The 21,771-nt window shown below is 49.7% G+C and overlaps 2 protein-coding genes across 6 annotated transcripts in view; one reads left to right on the top strand and one right to left on the bottom strand.

The window, feature by feature from the left end:
- The window catches only part of ACAD9 (acyl-CoA dehydrogenase family member 9), a 47,401-nt gene extending 39,655 nt beyond the window's left edge, over nt 1–7,746 (top strand). For both annotated transcript variants that reach the window (XM_058725832.1, XM_058725834.1), the window contains 8 exons: nt 151–270; nt 1,410–1,538; nt 3,468–3,547; nt 4,278–4,404; nt 4,620–4,697; nt 5,161–5,289; nt 5,924–5,996; nt 6,864–7,746. In XM_058725832.1, coding sequence (XP_058581815.1) covers nt 151–270; nt 1,410–1,538; nt 3,468–3,547; nt 4,278–4,404; nt 4,620–4,697; nt 5,161–5,289; nt 5,924–5,996; nt 6,864–6,964 — 837 coding nt within the window. In that variant the 3' untranslated portion in view covers nt 6,965–7,746. The remainder of the gene's footprint in view (nt 1–150; nt 271–1,409; nt 1,539–3,467; nt 3,548–4,277; nt 4,405–4,619; nt 4,698–5,160; nt 5,290–5,923; nt 5,997–6,863) is intronic.
- Nucleotides 5,301–21,771, bottom strand: part of CFAP92 (cilia and flagella associated protein 92 (putative)) — a 69,075-nt gene continuing 52,604 nt past the window's right edge. For 2 of the 4 annotated variants that reach the window (XM_058725826.1, XM_058725827.1), the window contains exons 13-16: nt 10,184–10,348; nt 9,413–9,625; nt 9,182–9,326; nt 5,301–5,538 (exon numbers count right to left, since the gene is read on the bottom strand). In XM_058725826.1, coding sequence (XP_058581809.1) covers nt 5,480–5,538; nt 9,182–9,326; nt 9,413–9,625; nt 10,184–10,348 — 582 coding nt within the window. In that variant the 3' untranslated portion in view covers nt 5,301–5,479. Of the gene's footprint in view, nt 5,543–9,181; nt 9,327–9,412; nt 9,626–10,183; nt 10,349–10,871; nt 11,005–21,771 lie in introns of those variants that run through there. The other 2 variants (XM_058725828.1, XM_058725829.1) reach the window with 2 other exon arrangements.

Here is a 21,771-nt window from a genome sequence, read left to right as displayed (position 1 = left end):
AGATAACGTGCCTCCCTGTTCGGGATGCCGGGGCTTGGTTCTCTTGGGCACCGAGGCTTTGGCCTTCATTGCCTTCTCTGCTGACTGGCACATCTGGGTCTCAGCACGTGCAAATTGTTTCTTGATTGTGTTTTCTTCTGAACACCCCAGGAAAAGTTTGCCCTGATGGCTCAGAAGGCTTATGTAATGGAAAGTATGGCCTACCTCACCGCAGGGATGCTGGACCGACCAGGGTTTCCTGATTGCTCCATCGAGGCTGCCATGGTGAAGGTAATCCCCGCACAGCCCGGGAGAGAGCAAGAACAGCTCCTTAGCTGTGGCCTTTCACACCCAGTGTTGCCTGCCACCTTCCTCTTCTCTTTAGCTGATAGGCCAGTTTATCATCGACCCAGTATCCGTGGTGTCCCCACCATGTGCCAGGTACAGCCCTAGGACGCACGTGGAGAGACCAGGATAGCATAGGAGAAGCAGCAAAGAACAGTGCCCAGTTGAGTGCGTTTCTAGGACAGGTCAGTGTCTCCTGAGCACAGTTTGTGCCAAGTTGTCTGCGGTCTGTAGCAGATGGAGAAAAATCTAGGCCACGTACGTAATTTCACGTCAGTGTAAAATAGCAGCCAAGCTTTCTTAGGACTTTTGTTGTGAGTGTTCAGCCTTCCTGTTTTTGGGTAAATACTAGAGTTTTCAGTACCTTCATTTTGGGGAGGGGGGCGGTGAGGAGTGTCTTTTTTTTTTTTTTTTTTTTTTTTAAGCTCCAGTATAAAAGAGGCATCCCTGGTTCAGGAGAAGTGGTGAGAGGAGCTCAGAGGAGAGACCCTGCAGTGTCTCGAGGCGCTTTAGAGGCACCATCAGTAGGTCTCTGTGCCAGGCACTTTGCATTCACTGTGCCCCCTCATCCTTCACCGACAGCCAGACACAGGGACGGCCCCTGGATGCAGCCTCTGCCCGGAGGCTGAGCTCCCAGCTGAGCAGGACAGTGACTCTGCTGTCTGGGTGCTCACGTGTGGACAGATGTGTCTTTGTGTCACCCACAGCCGGGTGTCGGGCCAAGCAGCTCGCGTGCAGAGGGGCGAGCTGTGGGTGAAAGGGCCTGGGCGGGCAGGGTCGGGCCTCGTGGAGGAGGACAGGAGATTCCTCTGTGGAAGGTGTAGAGTGGCCCCTTCCACTGTAAGGAAGCCTCAGAGGTAGGAGGAGTCACGGTGGGTCGGGGGCCAGAGCTGGTCATTGTGGTCCAGGAAGCAAAGGACTTGCCTGAGGCCTCCCCGGGAGATTGCATCGGGGCTGCTACAGGGCCAGTCTCATCCTAGAGACCAGTTCTCCGTGCCCAGTCACCCCACCCTGGCTAAGGCCCCCTCTTGGAAGGGACTCGGTCCTGCCGCCCCCGTGCTGACCGTGTCCTGGGTCTGTGGCAGGTGTTCAGCTCAGAGTGTGCCTGGCAGTGTGTGAGCGAAGCGCTGCAGATCCTCGGGGGCTCAGGCTACATGAGGGACTACCCGTACGAGCGCATGCTGCGTGACACCCGCATCCTGCTCATCTTCGAGGTGAGTGCCCGCCACTCCGCCCCCCACCACCCACCGTGAGCGCTCTCGTTTGTCCCTCCTCACGGAGCCTCTTCCCCAGGCGTGGAGGGAAGGCCGAGGGGCCAAGCAAGGGCCTCTTCCGAGCCTGCCGCTTCCGTTCGCTATGTTGAGACAAGCAGAGGTCTCATGGGAGGGCCTGGTTCTGCCTCCAGGGCTCTCTCTGGGTCTGGGTTTCCTTCTCTGGGTATTGAGGCAGCTGAGGGTCCTCTCCATGGGCTTCCCCAGTCCTGACCGCTCCCTCTCTAATTACTGCCCCCTTCCATGGGCTCACAAGCCTAAAGAGGGACTTCAGTGAGTGGGGAGAGGCCGAGTGGGGGGGATAAGGGAAGGGGACGTGGGGGCCGCCGAGAAGCTCTCGGGGAGCTCATGGTCTGACTGCACGGCCAGACTAGTGCAGTGAGGGCCTGAGGTGCCCCTCCTCCTAGAGCAGCTGGAGTCTCAGGAAGCAAGTGCACTGGGCCCCTGGCGGCAGAAACAACTTGGGCCTGGCCTACGGGAGGGTGGTTTGGGCCAAGCAGAGGAGATGGAGTATGCCAGGCCCAGACAGGGCCTTGCCTGCCAGCACTAGGTAGAGTAAGCAAACCTTTGTGGGAGCAGCGGACAGTCCTGGTTGGGGGGAGCTGGGGCAGAGGGTAGAGAAGAAGGAGAGGCAAGTAGCCAGGCTGTGGAGGACTGCGGCCAATAAGCAGAGTCTGGATGTTACTGTGAAGGTGCTGGAAGCCGTCAGAGGTTTCTGAGCAGGGAGTGACTCGGGTACATTCCCATTGTGGGAGATTCCCTGGGGCTGACATCAGGGGGTGGGTTGCAGAGGTGAGACCAGAGGCCGGGTGCACGCAGCAGAAGAGAGAGGTTGAGTCCAGAGGCTGTGAAGATGGATGGGATTTCAGGATGCACGCAGGCTGTAAGAGAAGCGGGCCCATGGACCAGGCTCGGAGCCTGAGCAACTGGTGTGGTTTCTGAAGGGCCACCTTCAGACCATGTGCAGGTGGGGCCCTGCTCCTGGGCTACCAACTCAGGGGAAGGCATCAGGGCATGCTCTCCACATCCCAGCCCCTGTGGTCCTCTTTCTTAGTGGATACACAGGATGTGACCAGCCTGAAGTCACGAGTCCCAAGGGCACGGGGATGCGTCACATCCCTGCTGCCCCAGGAATGCTTCTTCCGAGGCCCCATTCCCTCAGCCTGGTTGAATTCAATCCTGTGTGACTGGGTGGGGCAGAAGCTCTGAGGGACACGGACCCCTCGGTGCGAAGCAAATGCTCTAGTCTAGACTGCGAGACGGGGCATGGCTCAGCCTGCAGTCCTCCAAGCTCTCCTTCCTCTCCCATGCGAGTCTCCCGTCCATGGCTCAGCCCGGCTGTAGCACTCAGTGCCCCATGCTGGCTGTGTGTGTGACCCACAGCCCCACTGGCTCCCTGAGATAATCCTGGGGAGTAAGTGGTGTGCGTGGGCACAGCAGCAGGTACTGACACCTGGTACCCGGGCACGGTCAGAGGCTGCCCCGAGGAATCTGGTGGTGCCCGCACAGCACTTGCTGCACCCTGGGCATCAGCATCCCTCCCCACCGGGGGAAGTGGCTTCTCTCATAAAGAAGCTGAAGTAGAGGCTTGGAGAAAGGAATGACTCCTGTGCAGTTGGTCATAGAGAATTGGTAGGTCCCTAGGGAGGCCATGGTTCTCTGGTCAGCCCGCAACTCCTCCCCATGGAGGTGGTAGCCAGCATGTTGCCCTGACCCTCAGGTCACAGCCCTGCTCCCTTTTTGAGGTCGCTTCCAAAAACAGCAGCTTCTGTAGCACAGGTAGGCAGTGGTGTGACCTACCCAGTCACGTGCACAGCACAGGCAAGGCCATCCCGAGGGGGCAGCCTCTGACCTCCATACTGCTGGCCACAGGGAACCAACGAGATTCTCCGGATGTACATTGCCCTGACAGGCCTGCAGCACGCCGGTCGCATCCTGACCGCAAGGATCAAGTAGGTGCCAGCCCCACTGTCTGCTCCTCGGGTCCCACCTGCCCGTCAGAAGCCCATCCCAGGGCAGCTGGAGGAGGGAGGCCGCCCTGTCCCAGTGAAGCCATGCAGTGCTCAGCTCAGTCACGGGCTGGCTGGAGGGAGGGAAGGGGACAGGAGCCTTGAAATTAAAAGCCGGGCTCCAGAGCTTGGCCTGCACCTGCAAGTGACGGGAGGGTCCGCTGCCTCAGGAAGTCACGGGCCGCCTCCACTGGCAGCTCCTGCCTCCCACACTACAGGGAGCTGTGTTCTCAGAACCTAGGGACTGAGAGGTGCCCCTCAGGTGCTGGGCTCCCAGGCTAAGAGGAGACCACTTCCTTCTCTCCCTCCTGGCTCCCCTGGACCCCCGTCATGGGCTCGGAGCAATTAGAAATCACTGCTGGAACCCCGTACGGGTTGCTGAGACTATTTGCAGACTCCTTAACCCGAGAGCACCTGGGGGCCGGCTGTGACTGCTACTTGTGGAGAGAACTCGTGTGGCTCCACTCAGAAGGACCAGCTGCTCTCTGACAGGCGTGCAGCAGGCCCAGGCCAGGGCGGGCAGCACGTAGGTCTTGAGTAGGTCCCTTTAATGCCTTGGATAGTCCTAGGGAAGAGGTGCCCTGCAGTTCTGGTGTGCCACTAGGGACCCTGTTGCTGGGCAGTGGAAACCAGCAGTGGGGCCTGAGTTCGTGGGGCCATGGGCTTTCTGCAGTGAGCTTAAACGGGGCAATGTGAGCACTGTCATTGAGACCATCAGCCAGAAGCTTCGAGACTCCGTGGGCCGAACCGTGAACATGGGACTGACAGGGAAGCTGGGAGCTGTGCACCCCAGTGTCGCGGTAAGTGGGCACAGCTGGCATACCCCCCATCTGGGTGCCCTTCCGGGGGATGTCCCTTTCCAGAGGGCTGTGCCCAGGGCGTTGGGGAAGACGGCCCCTGCCTGGTAGCAGAGCCTGGGCCCCAGAGCCCCAGCCATGCCGTGTCTGGGTAGGATGGGCACCATGGGGAGGGGACGCTGAGCAGTCACTCCTCTGACATTCCTCTGACATACTAGGACAGCGCCAGCAAGCTCGAGGAGAACGTGTATTACTTTGGCCGCACAGTGGAGACATTACTGCTCCGCTTTGGCAAGGTAACTGGGCCCCTGCCAGGTCTGGGGAGGGCAGGCCCCCTCCGACTTGGGAGCCAGGGAGATGGGCTGTCTGAAGTGTCCACCTTTGGGACCAGGCCTAGAAAGAAATCTTGGTCACCATGGAGGCATGGGGTGGGGCTGGCTGTGCCAGGGGCCACTTGGGTGGGTGCCTTCCAGGCAGAGAGAGGCTCCTTGGAGCCCAAATCTAGGGCTGTTGCTGCTCCTGGTGACATGAAGCACAGTAAACACCAGCCTGTGTCTCAGTTTCCTGGGACCTGGTCTCACCTTGACCCCTGCCCAAACCGAGACAGAAGGGAAAACCGGGCATCCAGTGAGCCAGCCTCCCCCAACCCAAAGGGAGAGGCCGTGTTAGGCATGAATTGAGGCCTGGAGGTGGGTGAAGATGTGCCCCGGGAGGGAGGTCGTGGGCGGCGAGCCTCCACCCTGGGCTCTGTGCTCCCAGACCATCGTGGAGGAGCAGATGATCCTGAAGCGGGTGGCCAACATCCTCATCAACCTGTACGGCATGACGGCGGTGCTGTCGCGGGCCAGCCGCTCCATCCGAGTGGGGCTCCCCAACCACGACCATGAGGTGAGTCTCCCTGCCCGCTTTATCCTCTGAACTTTAATGAGGCCAGTGGTTGGAGGAGGGGGTCAGCGAGCCGCATGACCCAGTCAAGGAATCTCGGGAGTGAGGGACTGGGCAAGTCAAAGGCCTCAGCCCGGTACTGGTCCAGGAGGCTGCTGGTTTGCTGAGTTGTGGCCATGGCCCGCACTGGCGGTCAGCTGTGAGGAGGAGGTCTGTGCTGCTCAGGACACAGGGCTACTCCCTTTTGTCTTCCTACCTGAGGGAAGAGGGAGTGGGTGAGTGAGGATGGTCCCAAAGCTGTGCCCTCCTCCGGCTGCCTTCCTTACCCTGCCCGAGGGGCCGGATGTCGTAACTGAGCACCTGCTGTGTGCATTATCCCACAATAGCCTGTGGGCACTAGGATTATGATGGCCTTCCTGCCACAGAGGAAACTAAGGCTCAGAGTGTTGCATAATTAGCTAACTAGTTGGGTCAGGCCTGGAATTAGAATGACTCTGGCTCCTGAGCAAGGCCTTTTGACCCCAGCCAAGCTGCTTAGTTTGGCTGATGGAGTTCCTTAAAGCTCACACACCAGAAAGGGGGTGCCCTATGTCATCTCTAGGTCTCTATGTCAACTCTTTAACCTTGGTTCTGGCAGGTTCTCCTAGCCAACATATTCTGTGCCGAAGCTTATTACCAGAATCTCTTCACCCTGTCCCAGCTGGACAAGTGTAAGTAGGGTGGCCTTGGGGGTGGGAGGGGAGGGCCTAATTCCAGGTGACTGTTGATGGTGAGCTGCTCCTGGCCCCTGTCAGGCTCCCAGGGCCTGCTGGCTGTTCACCAACCTCTCCCTTGAGTGAGGGAGGGTCAGCCGGGCTGGCCAGCCTGCCAGGCTGGCCTGCCGGGCAGGAGCAAAGGCTGTCAGAGTCCCCACAGGTGTCTGCCCAGCATGCCTAGCCCCAGTCTGGCAGCTGCCTAGTGAAGGTTTGCAAAGGAAGGCAGCGTTTTACCTGCCTCTTCACCCCCTGCACTCCAGGGAAAATCAGTCTGCCTTCTAGCAGAAGTCCCAGGCTTTGGCTCATGCAGCTGTTGGTCTGGAATGCTCCTCTTCTACTGTAGCCACTTGGCCAAGTCTGGGAACACCCGGCTCACATTCTTCTTCTGACCCTTACGGTCATTTGGCCTCAAGGCTCCGTGTCACGTGTCCCCTGCAGAGCCCACCCCTGTTGCCAAGTGACGGAGGAGAGGAGCCCGTGATTGTGTACAGCTCCTGGCCCTGGGTGCTGGCATGTCTGTTACGTGCTGTGGGGGGAGACACGCTTGCTCCTCTGGCAGGCTTGCCTGGTGAAAGGGTCCTTCTCCAGCCCCTGCTCCCACAAGATCCAGGGTTCTTGGGGTTACCAGGATGAACCCTTTGGTTTACAGGATGAAGCCCCTCTCCCTCCTTTCTCCCTGCAGCCAGAATCACCTCCTTGGGGGTTTGGAGGAAGAGGGTCACCTTCAGGACTCCCTTCACAGTGGGTGGGCTGTTCTTTGAAAAAAAAAAAGAAGTTCCAGGAATATTCTGTTATCACAAATCTATTCTTTTTTCCTCCCAGATTCTCCAGAAAATCTAGATGAACAGATTAAGAAAGTGTCCGAGCAAGTCCTAGAGAAGCGAGCTTACATCTGTGCCCACCCCCTAGAAAGGACGTCCTGAAGCAAGAGGACAGTGTTCCTTGCTGCCCCCAAGCCATGGCCCATCGCTGGACAACTCTTTCTCCAGAAGGTGGAGGACTTGGGGTTTTTTACAAGTGGAACTGTTTCTTCCCAGTCTATACCAAAAGGGCCTTCTGGCCTCAAGGCACCTCTTTAGGCTTTGCCCTGCAGGCCCTGCTGCTTGACCTGATCCCAGGTGCTGAAGAAACGGAGAGAAGGCAGTTGGTGACGCCTGGGATTTGAGGGGTTTCTGCTAGTTTAGTGGGAGACATTGCTGCCTGTGGCACGAGGCTGGTGGGGACCTGTTTTGGGCTTGGGGAGCTGCTTCTGCCGGACCACACATTCTTCTGGTGGGCTGTGCATTCTCCAAAAAACCACCTGCCAACTGTGTACGTGGAGGATATACACTTAAAACATATACTGGGAACTAACGAAAACCAGAAAACATCGTTTGTGTTTCAGCCTTTGCCGCACTGGTCACGTTTTTCCTCAGAGCCCTGGGATCCCCCCTCTGGTGATGGCCTCCAGTTCCCTTTGTGTTCATCCGGCAGGAAGAGGGAGGCCCTGAATGCTGAGGGGCAGGTGCCCAGGCCACAGTGCTCCAGGGAGTACCAAGTCCCTGTCTCTGGGCTTTCTCGGGTGATGGGTGAAAACCATATGGTCCATATGCTGTTTCTTGCCTGGGGCCTGTTTCCTGTCTCTATAGAAGTTGGCCTTCACTCTTGAAGGGGGGACAAAAAGGAATCTTGAGGTGACACTAATAGACCTTTGCATTTCTCTAGACTCTTTTCTGATGTTGTTAGCCAGATGCCTTGGTCCCTGCGTGCTCACACTGGCACGCTTCCAGGCTTCACCTGGTCCTGAGAAGTTTGGGGCTCCAGAAAGCCCGCTTTGGCCATCACCTGGAGGTGGGAAGAGGAGGCCAGGCCCTTCCCTTTCCCTTCAAATACGAGTCAGTCTGCGTGGACGGCTGGCCTGAGCACTCCGCCAGGGTTTGGGGAACTAATCTTCAAGAGGTAAAAGTTTACATATCTTGTGACATTGGACGTGACTTTCCAGTGAAACCTGACATTCTTAGTGTTTTGTTCGCAGGGAAGCATTCTGTACAAAATGGAGAGTACTAACCTTCTAGTATAGTGCCAGGACCGGAGGCTGCATGGAGCACCTCTGCCAGGGAAGCATCTGTTCAGACCTCCCGCCCCTGAGGGCAGCCCTCGGGAAAGGGGGCTTCACTGTGGGCCCGGAGTCATGGTCGCCCCTGCCGGCAGCTGGTTCTCTGCATCCAGCTGAGTTTCAAAGGCTGGGGCCCCTGGTTCAAATCTCCCTTTCCCACCTGCCATTTCCAAGTTTTCCTTAAACACATTGTGGGGAGGAGAGGCCCCAGTGTGCGTCTGTGGCCTGCTGTCAGCTGGCACTGGCTACCCACCGTGCCCAGGGAACGCGGCTTGGGGGGGCCTGGCATCACTGGGCCAGGCCAGGAGACCTTCACGCAGCCCCAGAGCCTGTTCCGGAGGGAGGCAGCAAGGGCCAGACAGGAGGGAGGCCAATTTCAGCAGCCTGCCAGCATTTCCTCCTGTTTTTCAGAGCTGTTACCCACTGCCCTCGGGGCTTGCGGGAAGAAAGAAATCCATTTTATCTATCTGATCTAGCTTTCTGAGAAAGGTTTCTCTGGCAAACCAGAGATGAGTTTCTCTCTCCTCTCTCTCCCTGAGCAAAGGCTCTGGCAACCAACAAGTCTGGATTCTCTGTTAACCTGTAAATGAGGCCCATCTTCATAAACAGGGTGAGAGGGACCCATGCTCCTAGGCTCCCTCCCTCCCCCAGAGAGGGATGGCAGCATCTTGGAATAGGAAGGGAGTCAGAAGGTCCCAGAGGTGCCCAGAGCCCCTGCCCCCAGCCACTGGCCAGGCATCTGGTCCTGGGTAATGTGTGTTGGGGCTCAGAAAGCCCTTAGACCTGTCTTCCGACTTCTGCGTTTTGTAAGAAACCAGACCCAGAGCAGTGAAGCAACTTGCCCAACGTCACACAGCAAGTTAGCATGACAGCTGGAATTAGAATCCAGGGCCCCTGAGTTTTCACCCAGCCCGCTAACGCCAAACCCAAATCTGACACTCAGTCTGGGCAGCTAAAGCGAAACGGATCCTGCCACAAACGCACAGCAGCAGAGTTCCCAACTGCCCATGGCATCGGGAGGCTCAGCCCCGCAAAGGCCTCTTACCTGTTCTGGGCTTTAGCACTGGAGAAGGGGGCAGCTCGAAGAAAAGTGGTGGCTTCCCGTACAGGTCAAAGTCCTGGTGGCGCCGGTCCCACGTCCACCTCCTTCGATCCAGCACATTAGCGAGCGGTGTGTTTTCCCTCCACTCCTGCGTGGAGGACGGCACAGTAAGTTAGGAGGGAGGTTCCTGTGCACACCCCGCCTGAGGCCCTACTGCCCCCACCCCCCCTGGACCTCGTTCAGCTCTGTGACCATGCCAACGGGCGGCAGCCTGATGTGACGGTCGCTTTCGGTGCTTTTGTGAAGACCTGTCAGTTGGAATCCGTTGGCCGTGAGCCAGGCCTGGCGGGATTGCTTCTTGGCTTTCTTTTCCTCTTCCTCAGAGTCCTGGGGCTCCACCATGGCTGAGAGGTAATTCTGGGAGTACGTGAACCTCTTCCTTGGCTCCTAGAAACGAGGGGCAGACACGAGGGTAGAAGGGCTGGTAACAGACACGGACGGGGCCGACTAGCCCTCCAGTCTCCAAGCAGGTGTCAGAAACGGCAGCATAGGGGGGACAGAATGACAGTCCTTGACAACCAGACCTCCAGAGTAACTGAACCGTGAGAGTGGCGTGGGTGTTCTCGACGGAAGCAGCCCTCTTCTAAAGGTCATGTGCTGGCAGCCTCAGCCAAGGCTTTTCCTTCGGGGTGACGGCGACAAGAGCTCTCTAGGGAAGGCGAGGCCTCCACACTTGTGTGCAGACAGGTGCCCGGGAGCAGGTGTTGAGGATCCCTTGGCTCTCCCACGTGTGGAGGATTCACGTGTAGCATGGGAACAGAACACCTCTCCCTCCGGGGTGCGACCCCCCCCCCGTCTCCTTCCCCTCACTGGTTGACTCTCTTGTGCACGTCGGAGAGTGCCTGCTGACCTCCAGGCAGCACGGTCACAAGAGGAGAGGGTTCACCGGGTTAGCTGTTACTCTGGAGTGCAAGCATCCACTGCCTCCCTCTCTGGGCCTCTCACCTTGGCCATCTCTCGATACAGCTCCTTCTTGGCAAGCTGTGTGGAATTCAGGGTCTGGATGCTGTAGTTATAAACCGCGTCTTTGGCAGGCGCTGCGATTCTGATCACCTTCACCACAGACTTCAGAGGCTTCTTGCCAACCTGGTAGACCCCGGCAATATTTTTCTGAAGAAAGAGACACTGGTCACAACCCGCACACAGGCCCCTCGACACCAGCTGCCAGCGTGTGTGGAGCAAGCGGACCCCTGGGACATGGCTGTGGTTCAGGTGTCACTTCCTGAGCACCAGGGCGGCCACTCCATCCCAGAACACTGCCAGAGGGCCATCAGGTCCAACACCTCACCATCCGGGATGGAACTCGAGACCAGAAAGGAGATTGGCGTAAGTAAGGTCGGCGTGACTGGAACACACAGCACCCAGCCACGGAGAGAATTTGTGGCTCAGATGGCCAGAAGTGGGAGAAGCTTCAGGTTTTCGTGGTATATCCCATCCTTGCCCGTGGTCACCGTTCAGTGCTGACTACATAGGGAGCGTCCCCGTCTCTCCAGAGCCCCACGGTGGTCTGTCAGCTCCCTTTGTGAATGAAAACAGCAGTGAGGAAAGAGAACAGTGCAGGGAAAGGTGGCGGGGCCCCAGGAGGAAGCTGCACTCCGTACTGTGCAGCACCCATAGCCTGCCCTTCACTTGCCTGTGCACCTCCAGCAAAGTCACCATCTTTTGCTTTGAAGGAACTTTTTTTCTTAACCGAAGATGGTGACCTTGACTCACATACTAACCACTACTTCAGGCCAAGCCCCAGTGTCTTAGTCTCTGAGCAGTTTCTGTAAGAGAAGGCAAAGTAACCAAGGGAAAGATTAAATAAGTCTGTGACTCAGACACGAAGGAAAGGTCAAGGCAGTAGGACCCGCATGGCTGAGAGCAACAGGGACTGAAGGCAAAGGCAGGCCACACGTCATCGGGTGAGGGACAAAACTCTTGCCTTGGAGCACCTTCCAGATGACCGTGCCAGACGGGCCATCTGAGCTAGGACCCTGTGGTGGCACACACATGGCTTCGTCAGAGCCCTGAGTATTTGGTCCAGTTTTTCCAGTGGGAGGGTTGGTCGGAATGAGTCAGTCTGCGTTAATAAAAGTGCAAGTCCTCAGAGCTGGTGGATTACGACCTAAGGGAGTCCGCTTCTTCCTTTTATGATACTTCCTGGAGTTTGAGGTTGAAGTTCCAACCAAAAGAGATTACGTGAGGTCAAAACAGTGGTCAACGGTGTTTCTGGACGCCTGGCGTTCTCTGCCCTGGGGGTGGAGGCTGCAGGGAAAGTTGGACTCTTCAGCCAAAGTAACTAGATGCCTGAGGAGGAGGACCAGTATCCAAGACCAGAGGCACAAACTGAACTGAAACCAAGCTATTGGAAGGGATGGGATAAAAATTGATTGTACATGCAATCCTAAAAACGGCAGACGAAAGAAACAGACACTGGGGGCAAAACACTAGAGTTGAGATCGGGGGCGCGGGCGAGTGAGACGCCGCAGGGTGAACTCGTGAACTGGAATCCAGGCTCAGACAGCAAGCCCGAGTTTAGGGAATGGGAACCAAACTCAAAATGTGTGAATAACAGAAGCCCCAAAAGGACGGGGGAAACGGGAATCGGAACTTTTAAGAAAGCAGGATCATTGGAATAGATCAGGAAACTTCCAAGCCTGGACACACTGTTCATGAAGTGTGAGACCCCCAAAAGACAGCAGGCCACCTGCGAAGGGAAAAGTACCAGACTGACCTCAGATTCTACAAGAGCAGGAAACAAGGTGGAGAACTTGAACCTAGGACTGTACATCAAACAGTTGAGGTGAGTGTGTCAGGTGTGCAAGGCCTGGGAATTTAGGCAGAGACTTTGAAAATACACTCGGAAGAAAATTCAAAAGGGAGGAGGAAAACCCAAGAGTTTGGACAAAGGTACCAAGTGATGTTTTCTTGTCTAAAAAGGACCAGAAAAGCATAGTAACCTAGAACTGAAATTCTGGAGACTTAATATATAAAAGGGATGGTAAGGTGTGCATAGGAAAAGATAAAAGGAGGGCATTAATATAAAAAGTTTCAGGGGCCGCCTCTGGGTGGCTCAGTCATTTGCGTGTCCGACTCTTGATTTTTGCTCAGGGCATGATCTCACAGTTCGTGGGTTAAAGCCCCATGTTGGGCTCTGTGCTGACAGGCCGCAGCCTGCTTGGGATTTTCTCTGTGTGCCTCTTCCCCTTTTGCACACACTCTCTCGATCTCAGAATACACTTTATTGAAGTTTCAGAATTCAGTAGGAATTTACAAAAATGAATGTGGTCTTTAGGACAGCCACCTTAGAAACCAAGAATGTGTAACTCTTAAATCTTTGGTCTAACCAAAGAAAGGAAGAATTTAAAAGTGAGCCTCAAAAGCCTAATCTAACAATACTCTCAGTAAATGGCTTGCCAACTGGCAAATCTCAGACTCAATTTTTTTTTTTTTTTTAAGCTAACATGCTGTCTATAAAAACTGCTTTAGGAGTGCCTGGCTGGCCCTGTCAGTAAAGCATATATGACTCTTGATCCCAGGGTCGTGAGTTCAAACCCCATGTTGGGTGTAGAGATTAATTACAAAATAAATCTTTTTAAAAAGAATGGCTTTAGACCAAAAGATACAGGGTTGCAATTAAAGGGAGGAAGAATACAAACTAGGCAAAAAGGAACCACAAAACCAAGACGAGAAAAACTGGAGTGGCATTCGGAAGACTGGAGCACATAATTCAAGATAAAAATCTATCAAGAGGCACAAAAAGACCTTGTATATTGAGAAACAGAGCAAGAAGGTATAACTGTCATGAACATTTGTGCCCCTTAACAATACAGCCTCAAAGTTTATTAAGCAACTGACAGAACTGCAGAGAAATGGACATCTGCTTGACATCACTGGATAGTGATCAAGGAAGTCAGAATTCGAGGGGCCAAGAACCTGGAGAGAAGGAGAAAACATTGAATCCTCCCCCACCCACCCTACACAGTTTACTCTCAAGGTATTTATTTGCTGATTCCTAAATTGCTCATGAATGAGATGAATGGAGCAGACAAGAACCCAGGCAGAAAAAGCAGCCAAGATGTTCGGGGCGCCTGGGTGGCTCAGTCAGTTGAGTGACCGACTTCAGCTCAGGTCATGATCTCATGGTTCGTGGGTTCGACCCCCCCACATTGGGCTCTGTGCTGACAGCTCAGGGCCTGGAGCCTGCTTGGGGTTCTGTGTCTCCCTCCCTCTCCGCCCCTCCCCCACTCATGCTCTGTCTCAGAAATAAACAGAAGACATTTAAAAAAAAAAAAAAAACAGCTAAGAGGTTCAATGTTCAGCAGGTATTTTGGAAAGTGTCACCATGCTGGAAATAAAAAACTGGATTCCAGAGTGTGCCAAGGAGGAAGGCACCTGTTTACACCCTAAGCTTATAGTCGAAAATTCAGAAAATCTGTGCTTAGAAATAAATGCAAACAAGGGATAAGCCTTTTTAGGGGAATTTGTCCTTCATTGGCGTGCTAGAAGAAAATTAAATCCTCTCTGTAGGAAGATACAGTTTTTCCTGTACAGTGTTCACCATTTAAGGAAACACCCCAAGGCAATCTACCAATTCAATACAATCCCTATAAAAATTCGAATGGCATTTTTCACAGAAATAGAACAATTCTAAAATTTTTACCAAACCACAAAAGACCCCAAAGAGCCCAAACAATCTTGAGAAAGACCAAAGCTGGAGGCATCATTTCCTGATTCAACTATATCACAAAACTATTATAATCAAAACAGTATGGTATTGCCATAAAAATAGACACAAAGGGGGCGCCTGGGTGGCGCAGTCGGTTAAGCATCCGACTTCAGCCAGGTCACGATCTCACGGTCCGTGAGTTCGAGCCCCGCGTCAGGCTCTGGGCTGATGGCTCGGAGCCTGGAGCCTGTTTCCGATTCTGTGTCTCCCTCTCTCTCTGCCCCTCCCCCGTTCATGCTCTGTCTCTCTCTGTCCCAAAAATAAATAAAAAACGTTGAAAAAAAAAATAGACACAAAGTTCAATGGAACAGAATAGAGCCCAGAAATAAACCACACATATATAGTCCATTTATAATAAAGGAGCCAGTAATATACAATGGAAAGAATGGTCTTTTCGATAAGTGGTGCTGGGAAAATAGGACAGCTGCATGCAAAAACAAAAAAAAATTGGACCACAGTTCACACCATACACAAAAATCAATTCAAAATGCATTAAAGACTTGGATCTAAGACCTGAAACCATAAAAATCCTGGAAGAAAAAATAGGCAGTTAACTCTTTGACATCCGTCTTAGCAATGATTTTTTTGGATTTGACAAAAGCAAAAATGAACAAGTGGGACTACGTCAAAGTAGAAAGCTTCTGCACAGCAAAGGAGACCATCAGCAAGATGAAAAGGCAACCTACTGAATGGGAGAAGGCATTTGCAAGTGATACAACCAATAAGGGGGTTAATACCTAAACTAAATAAAGAACTCCTATAGCTCAATAGCAACAACCAAAAAACAACAAAACACACCTGATTAAAAATGGGCAGAAGTCTGAATAAACATTTTTCCAGAAAAGATACACAAATGGCCAACAGGTAAATAAAAAAATGCTTAACATCACTAACCGTCAGGAATATGGAAATCAAAACCAACCCACACGTTTTAATGACTATTATTTAAAAGACAAGAAATAACCAGTGTTGACAAGGGTGTGGAGAAAATGGACCCCTTGCGTACCCTTGGTAGGAATGTAAATTGGTTCAGCGGCTATGGAAAATAGTATGGAAGTTCCTCAAAAAATTAATGGAACTACCATATGATCCAGCAATTCCATTACTGGGTATTTATCTGAAGGAAATGAAAACACTAACTGAAGAAGATATATGGACCTCCATGTTCACTGCAGCATTTATGATAGCCAAGACGTGGAAGCAGCCTGTGTCTATCCATGGATGAACGGACAAAGATGTGGAGTGGGGTGTGTGTGTGTGTGTGTGTGTTACACAATGCAATACTATTCAGCCATAAAATAGAAGGAAATCATGCCTTCTGTGACAACATGGATAGGCCTTGAGGGCATTATGCTACATGAAATAAGGCTGAGAAACCTCACTTGTGGAATCTAAAATGAACAAAAACACGAATTCATAAATACACAACACATTGGTGGATGCTAGAGGTAGGGGGTGGGTGAAATTAATAAATGGTCAAAGGGTACAAACTCTTAATCATACAATAAGTAAATCATGGGGACGTGATACATAGATAGCATGGTGACTACAGTTAATAGTACTACATTGTATATGAAAGTTACTAAGAAAGTAGATCTTAAGAGTTTTCCTAAGGAAAAAAAAATTGCTATATGTGGTGATGGGCGTTAACTGGACTTACCATGGTGATCATTTCACAATATACACAAATATTGAATCATTATGTTGTATACCTGAAACGAATAGAACATGTCGGTTATGTCTCAATTTTAAAAAACTAAGACACATGCCAAGACACAGGACCAAATAGGAAAATGAAGAGAAAAGGTAGGTAATAGAAACCCAAGATAATCCAGATACTGGAATTACGATTAATATAATAAGCTAAATGAAAAGGTGGAGAATTGAACTAGATATCTGGAATCCATAGAAAAATCAAATGGAAATCTTAAAATTTTTTAAATCATTAAAATTATAATTCACTGGATGGGTTTAACAGCAGAATGAACATCCAGCAGAAGAGATCAATGAGTTAAGATAGATTAGTTAAAATTTGTACTGTATACTACCGTATAGTATAAATTGAAGACGCCTGGGTGGCTCAGTCAGTTGAGTGTCCTACTTTGGCAAGGGTCATGGTCTTATGGTTCTTGGGTTCGAGCCCCACATTGGGCTCTCTGCTCTCAGAACGGAGCCCACTTCAGATCCTCTGTTCCCCCCCCCCCATCCCTCACCTGTTCATGCTCTCTCTCGAAAATAAACATTTTAAAAAATATCCAGATTGAAGAACACCCACTAAAACATGGAAAAATAAAAGCATGAGATATATAAGTAATATAAGATGTAAGTCATAGTGAAAATATCTAACGTCATTAGAATCCCAGGAGGACAGGGAGAGAGAACTTGACTGGAACAGAAGTATTTTTGAAAAGAAATACTGGTCTAGATTTTTTTTAACGTAAAGATATCAAGCCACAGATTCAATCAGCTCTACAAACCCATAGCAAGGTAAATACAAAGAAAAATACACCTAGGAGCATCATAGTAAAACTGAAAAGGAAAAGGAGAACAATTTTGGGGCAGCTGGGTGGCTCAGTCGGTTGAGCGTCCGACTTTGGCAAGGGTCATGATCTCACAGCTGGTGGGTTCGAGCCCCATTTTGGGCTCTTTGCTGTCAGTCCAGAGCCTGGAGCCTGCTTTGGATTCTGTGTCTCCCTCTCTTTCTGCCCTTCCCCTGCTCATGTGCTCACTCTCGCTCGCTCACTCACTCTCAAAAATAAACACTAAAAAATTTTTAAAAAAGAAAAAAGGAGAACAATGTTAAATGCAACCAGGAGAGGACAGTATCTTCAAAAAGAGCAAAACTGACAGCTTTAAAGTGTGAAAATAACTGCCAAGCTAGCATTCTGCCAAGAAAAATGTCCCCCCAAAATTAACCAGAGAACTGAGATAAATGGAACTAATTGACACGTGTCCTCAAAATAGGACACTGAAACAACGCAAAGGCAAGCCATGCACACAGATACTTGTAATGCATGTAACTCACAGCTTATCTGGATTTTTTTAAAAACAGCAAAGTCCAGATGAGCTGGAGGAAAAACTGCATTTGAACAGGCACCTCACAAAAGAAAATATACAAATAGCCGACAGTAGGTGAAAATAGGTGCTCAGTATTATTATTCATCAGGGAAAAGCACATTAGAATTAAAATGTAATACCAGTACACCTCACCAGAGTGGGTAGGACTATAAAGATGGACAAATTCAAGTATCTGGAGCACAGATGGAAAGCTACACTCCTGTATTTGCTGGCAGAAGTGTGAAATGGCACAACCACTTCAGAAATGTGGCAGTTAAACACATGCCTACCCTATGACCCAGTAAGTTTACTCCTAGGTATATGCCCAAAGGGATGAGTAGATGGGTCCAACAAAGAGGATCTGTACAAAAACACCATAGCAACTTTAGCCATAATAGCCTCCCCCAAAATACCCTGGAAAGCAACACAAATGGAAATCAGCAGAACAAATAATTGTGGCATACGCATAATGGAAAACTGCACAGCAACAAACATGTAATAACATAAGTCTTTATAAATATGTTTGTGTAGCAAAAGAAGCCAGTGTGAGGATGCATGCTGTATGGTTCCATTATATAAGGTCCAACAAATAGCAAGCAAACCTATTCCATGATGACAGAATTCAAGATAGTAGTTAATTGGGAAGGAGCGTGGTACTTTTTGGGGTGATAGAAACCTTCTACCCCCTGATCTGTGTAATGGTTTCACAGGGATGTGCATAGATGGAAATGAATGAGGCTATATACTTAAGATATATGCATTTTACGGTATTTGCTCTAAAAAGTATTACCAGAGACAAAAAGAGACTTATCATATTTATAAAAATCAAATCAACAGGATAAAGCAGTCCTAAATTTGTGTATATCTAAAACATAAGCGGGCAGATATAAAGCAAAACCAGGAGAGAAGAAACAAATCCATAATCCTATTTGGAGATTTTAACAGACTTCCCCTAGTAACTGAGAGAAGAATCAGAATTTAAAGATCAGGATAGAGGTTTGAAAAACAAAACAAAGTTGATGTATTTGGAACACTGTCAACAACTGCAGGATATATTTTTTTTTCCTCAAATACTCTGGAACACTTTCCAAAACTGACCTTTTCTGGATTGTAAAATATCAACAAAGGATAGGAATTATACAGAATATATTCTCCGACAGCAGTGCGTAGAACTGAAAAACAGAGGTAACAGAAAGTCCAAAGTATTTGGAAATTACAGAATATACTATTAGCTAATCCACTGATCAAACAAAAAATGAAAATGGATAGTAGAAAACATTTTTAACTGAGTCATGAAAACACAATGTATAAAAACGGGGATGCACTTGATGTTCATAGGAAATTTTTAGCCAAAATAAATACACAAAGATAATAAAATGACGCATATCTGAAAATAATCAAAACATCCATCTGAAGAAATCAGAAAAAGCAGAGCAAATTCAAGCCAGAGAAAGTAAGAAGAAGGAATAAGAGCAGAAATCAATAGGAAATAAGTGTACAATATGGAATCAAAAAACAACAGAGACACTGGTTCTTTGAAGAAAATAAGGCATTCGTAAATGCAATTTCAATAAAGATCTCAATCTCCCATAAACAAACTCATGTATGAAAAGCAACTTGATCTGACAGAATAGGCAACATAAATCATTTGGGAAGGGATGGGCATTTAAGCAAAGCGCTGGTACCATTGATCATGTGGAAGAAATGAAATCAGAGTCCTACCCTCATACAAAAAATACATTCCTGATAGATCCAAAATGTAAATATGATGAACAAAAATTTAAATCTTTTTAGAAGAGGGGTGCCTGGGTGACTCTGTCGGTTAAGCATCCGACTTCGGCTCAGGTCACGATCTCGTGGTTCGTGGGTTCGAACCCCACATCGGGCTCTGTGCTGACAGCTCAGAGCCTGGAGCCTGCTTCGGATTCTGTCTCCTCCTCTCTCTGCCCCTCCCCCACTTGTGCTCTGTCTCTCTCTCTCTCTCTCAAAAATAAATAAACATTAAAAAAAATTTTAAAGAAAAAAAAAAGGGGGGTTGCACCTGGGTGTCTCAGGCGGTTGAATGTCCAACTTTGGCTCAGGTCATGATCTCACAGTTGGTGAGTTTGAGCCCCACGTCAGGCTCTGTGCTGACAGCTCAGAGCCTGGAGCCTGTTTCAGATTCTGTCTCCCCCTCTCTCTCTGCCCCTACCCCACTAGTACTCTCTGTCTCTCTCTCTCTCTCTCTCAAAAATAAATATCAAAAAAAACTTAAATACCAACAAGTACAAATTAAGAGGGCAAACAAAATGGAGGAAAGCCCTTCAAGCTTCAGTGAAAAACAAAAAGCTCCCACCTCGACACCGAGGTGAACACTAAGGATTAAGGGAAAGTTTTAAAAGATTCCAGAGGAGATGACAGTCTAGTTAAAAAGGAAACAGGATCAGGTGGGCATCAGACTTACCCACGATTCTTGATTTTAGAAAGCCATGGGTTTGGTGGGGGGTGGGGGGAAGGCTGCGTGCAGAGATTTGAAAGCATAATCTCAAAAACAGTTCAGGTGCTATTCAAGTGCAAAGACAATGATAACCATGGACCTGCAAGCACCCTGAAAGTTCATTATCTACAAAAACTTTCTGAAAGAAAAAAAAAAAGTAAAGCAAAGGATTACGTAGACACAACACGCACACATCATCGCAAGAATAGAAATAAGTAAAAATTTGAAGTTGGCTAGAGGAAGACAGGACTTCTAGTATGGTGGAGTAAGGAGTCCAATCCTTCCATCAAAAAACAATAAAACTGGACAAAACTGTCAAAAGCAACCACTGGAAACTGTCCAAAAGCATACCAAAAAACTTCAAAGTGTTTATTCATGGAAACGTGCTCAACTTCAGGTAAGAACAGGAAGAGTCAACGTCATTCCTGCCATCCCCGGGCACTTCGAGCAGTTCTCCCGAGGGTGTGCGAGTCAGGAAGATCACCAGCTGCACTGCCCGCTTGAGCGCACACTTACTTGACCTGCACTGCAGCTTGCAAAGCCCAAGGGCAGGGCCAATTATAAGCAACGACAGCAATCTCAGCAGCAAACCAACAGAGCAGGTGAGCTGCTCAGCAGACCTGAGGTTGCCGTCCTACATGGCACAAGCAACAGGCAAGCAAACTAATTAATGGGGAGACACAGGAAATGAAATAGCCACCTTGATATGCTCTTCATATATCGCTTGCTGACTGCCTGCCTGCACCAGCAGAGGAGACGTGAGAGAGAGAGAGCAGGGGAGGGGCAGAGAGAGAGAATTCCAAGCAGGCCCCATGTTGTCAGCTCAGAGCCCAAGGTGGGGCTCGATTCCACCAACCAAGAGATCATGACCTGAGCTGAAATCAAGAGTCCCCCAACTGAGCCACCCAGGTGCCCCTACTGCAATGCATTTTAAATGTACAGTTTTCTTTCTTTCTTTTTTTAATGTTTACTTATTTTTGAGAAAGAGACAGAGTGCAAGCAGGGGAGGGTCAGAGAGACAGGGAGACCCAGAATCTGAAGCAGGCTCCAGGCTCCAAGCTGTCAGTACAGAGCTCAAACTCACAAACAGCAAGATCATGACCTGAGCCAAAGTCGGATTTACCAACTGAGCCACCCAGGTGCCCCTTAGGTGTCCAGTTTTCAACCAAAACTTAGGAGACATGTAAAGAAATAGTAAATTGTAAACCTTATTCAGGAAAATAGTCACTAGAAACCATCCAGTAGGTCCAGCTGGTTGACTTTAGCAAAGATTTCGATGTGGCTATTACTACAAAAAAAAAAAACAAAAAAAAACAAAAAAAAAAAAACCTAGAGAAAATTATTTCAAAAATTTAAAGAAAGTATACACCAAGTCAAGAAATACACAATCTGAGGGGTGCCTGAGTGGCTCAGTTGGTTGAGCATCAGATTTCAGCTCAGGTCATGATCTCACAGTTCGTGAGTTCGAGCCCCATATTGGGCTCTGTGCTGACAGCTCAGAGCCTGGAGCTTGCTTCGGATTCTGTGTCTCCCTCTCTCTCTGCCCCTCCTCTGCTCACACTCTGTGTCCCTCTCTCAAAAAACAAACATTAAAAAAAAGAAATAGGCAATCTGAATTTTAAAAAGCTACAGGAAGACTCTGCAGTTATATCGTACAGTAACTGAAATGAAAAATGCACTAGAGGGACACAACAGATTTAAGCAAAGAATCTGAACCTGAAGATAGAGATTATTCAACCTGAGGAACAGAAACAAAAGAGTATTTTTTTTACATTTGTTTATTTTTGAGAGACAGAGAGAGAGAGAGAGAGAGAGCGTGAGCAGGGGAGGGGCAGAGAAAGAGGGAGACACAGAATCCAAAGCAGGCTCTAGGCTCTGAGCTGTCAGCACAGAGCCCGACGCGGGGCTCGAGCTCACAAACCGCGAGATTATGACCTGAGCCAAAATCAGACGCTTAACTGATTGAGCCACCCAGGTGCCCCAAAAGAATATTTTTTTAAATTAATAGTGCCTCAAGACGTATGGGATATTAATAAGTGAACCAACATGCACATAATGGAAGTCTGAGAAGGGAGGGTGGGGAGAGAGGAAGAAGCCGCAAAAAGTATTGAAGAACTAAAGACCCGAAACATTAATCTACTGATCTAGGGAAGCTCAATAAACCCCAAGTAGGATAAATATAGAGAGATCTACACCTGTACATATTAGAGTCAAACAGTTGAAAGAAAAATACAATGATAAAAATCTTAGAAACAGCAAGGGAAAAAAATGACTCATGACTCATCATGT

Source organism: Neofelis nebulosa, chromosome 4, assembly GCF_028018385.1.
Source record: "Neofelis nebulosa isolate mNeoNeb1 chromosome 4, mNeoNeb1.pri, whole genome shotgun sequence".
Taxonomy (NCBI): domain Eukaryota; kingdom Metazoa; phylum Chordata; class Mammalia; order Carnivora; family Felidae; genus Neofelis; species Neofelis nebulosa.
The sequence above is the reverse complement of the archived record's forward strand: the minus strand, read 5'-3'. Positions and strand labels throughout refer to the sequence as shown.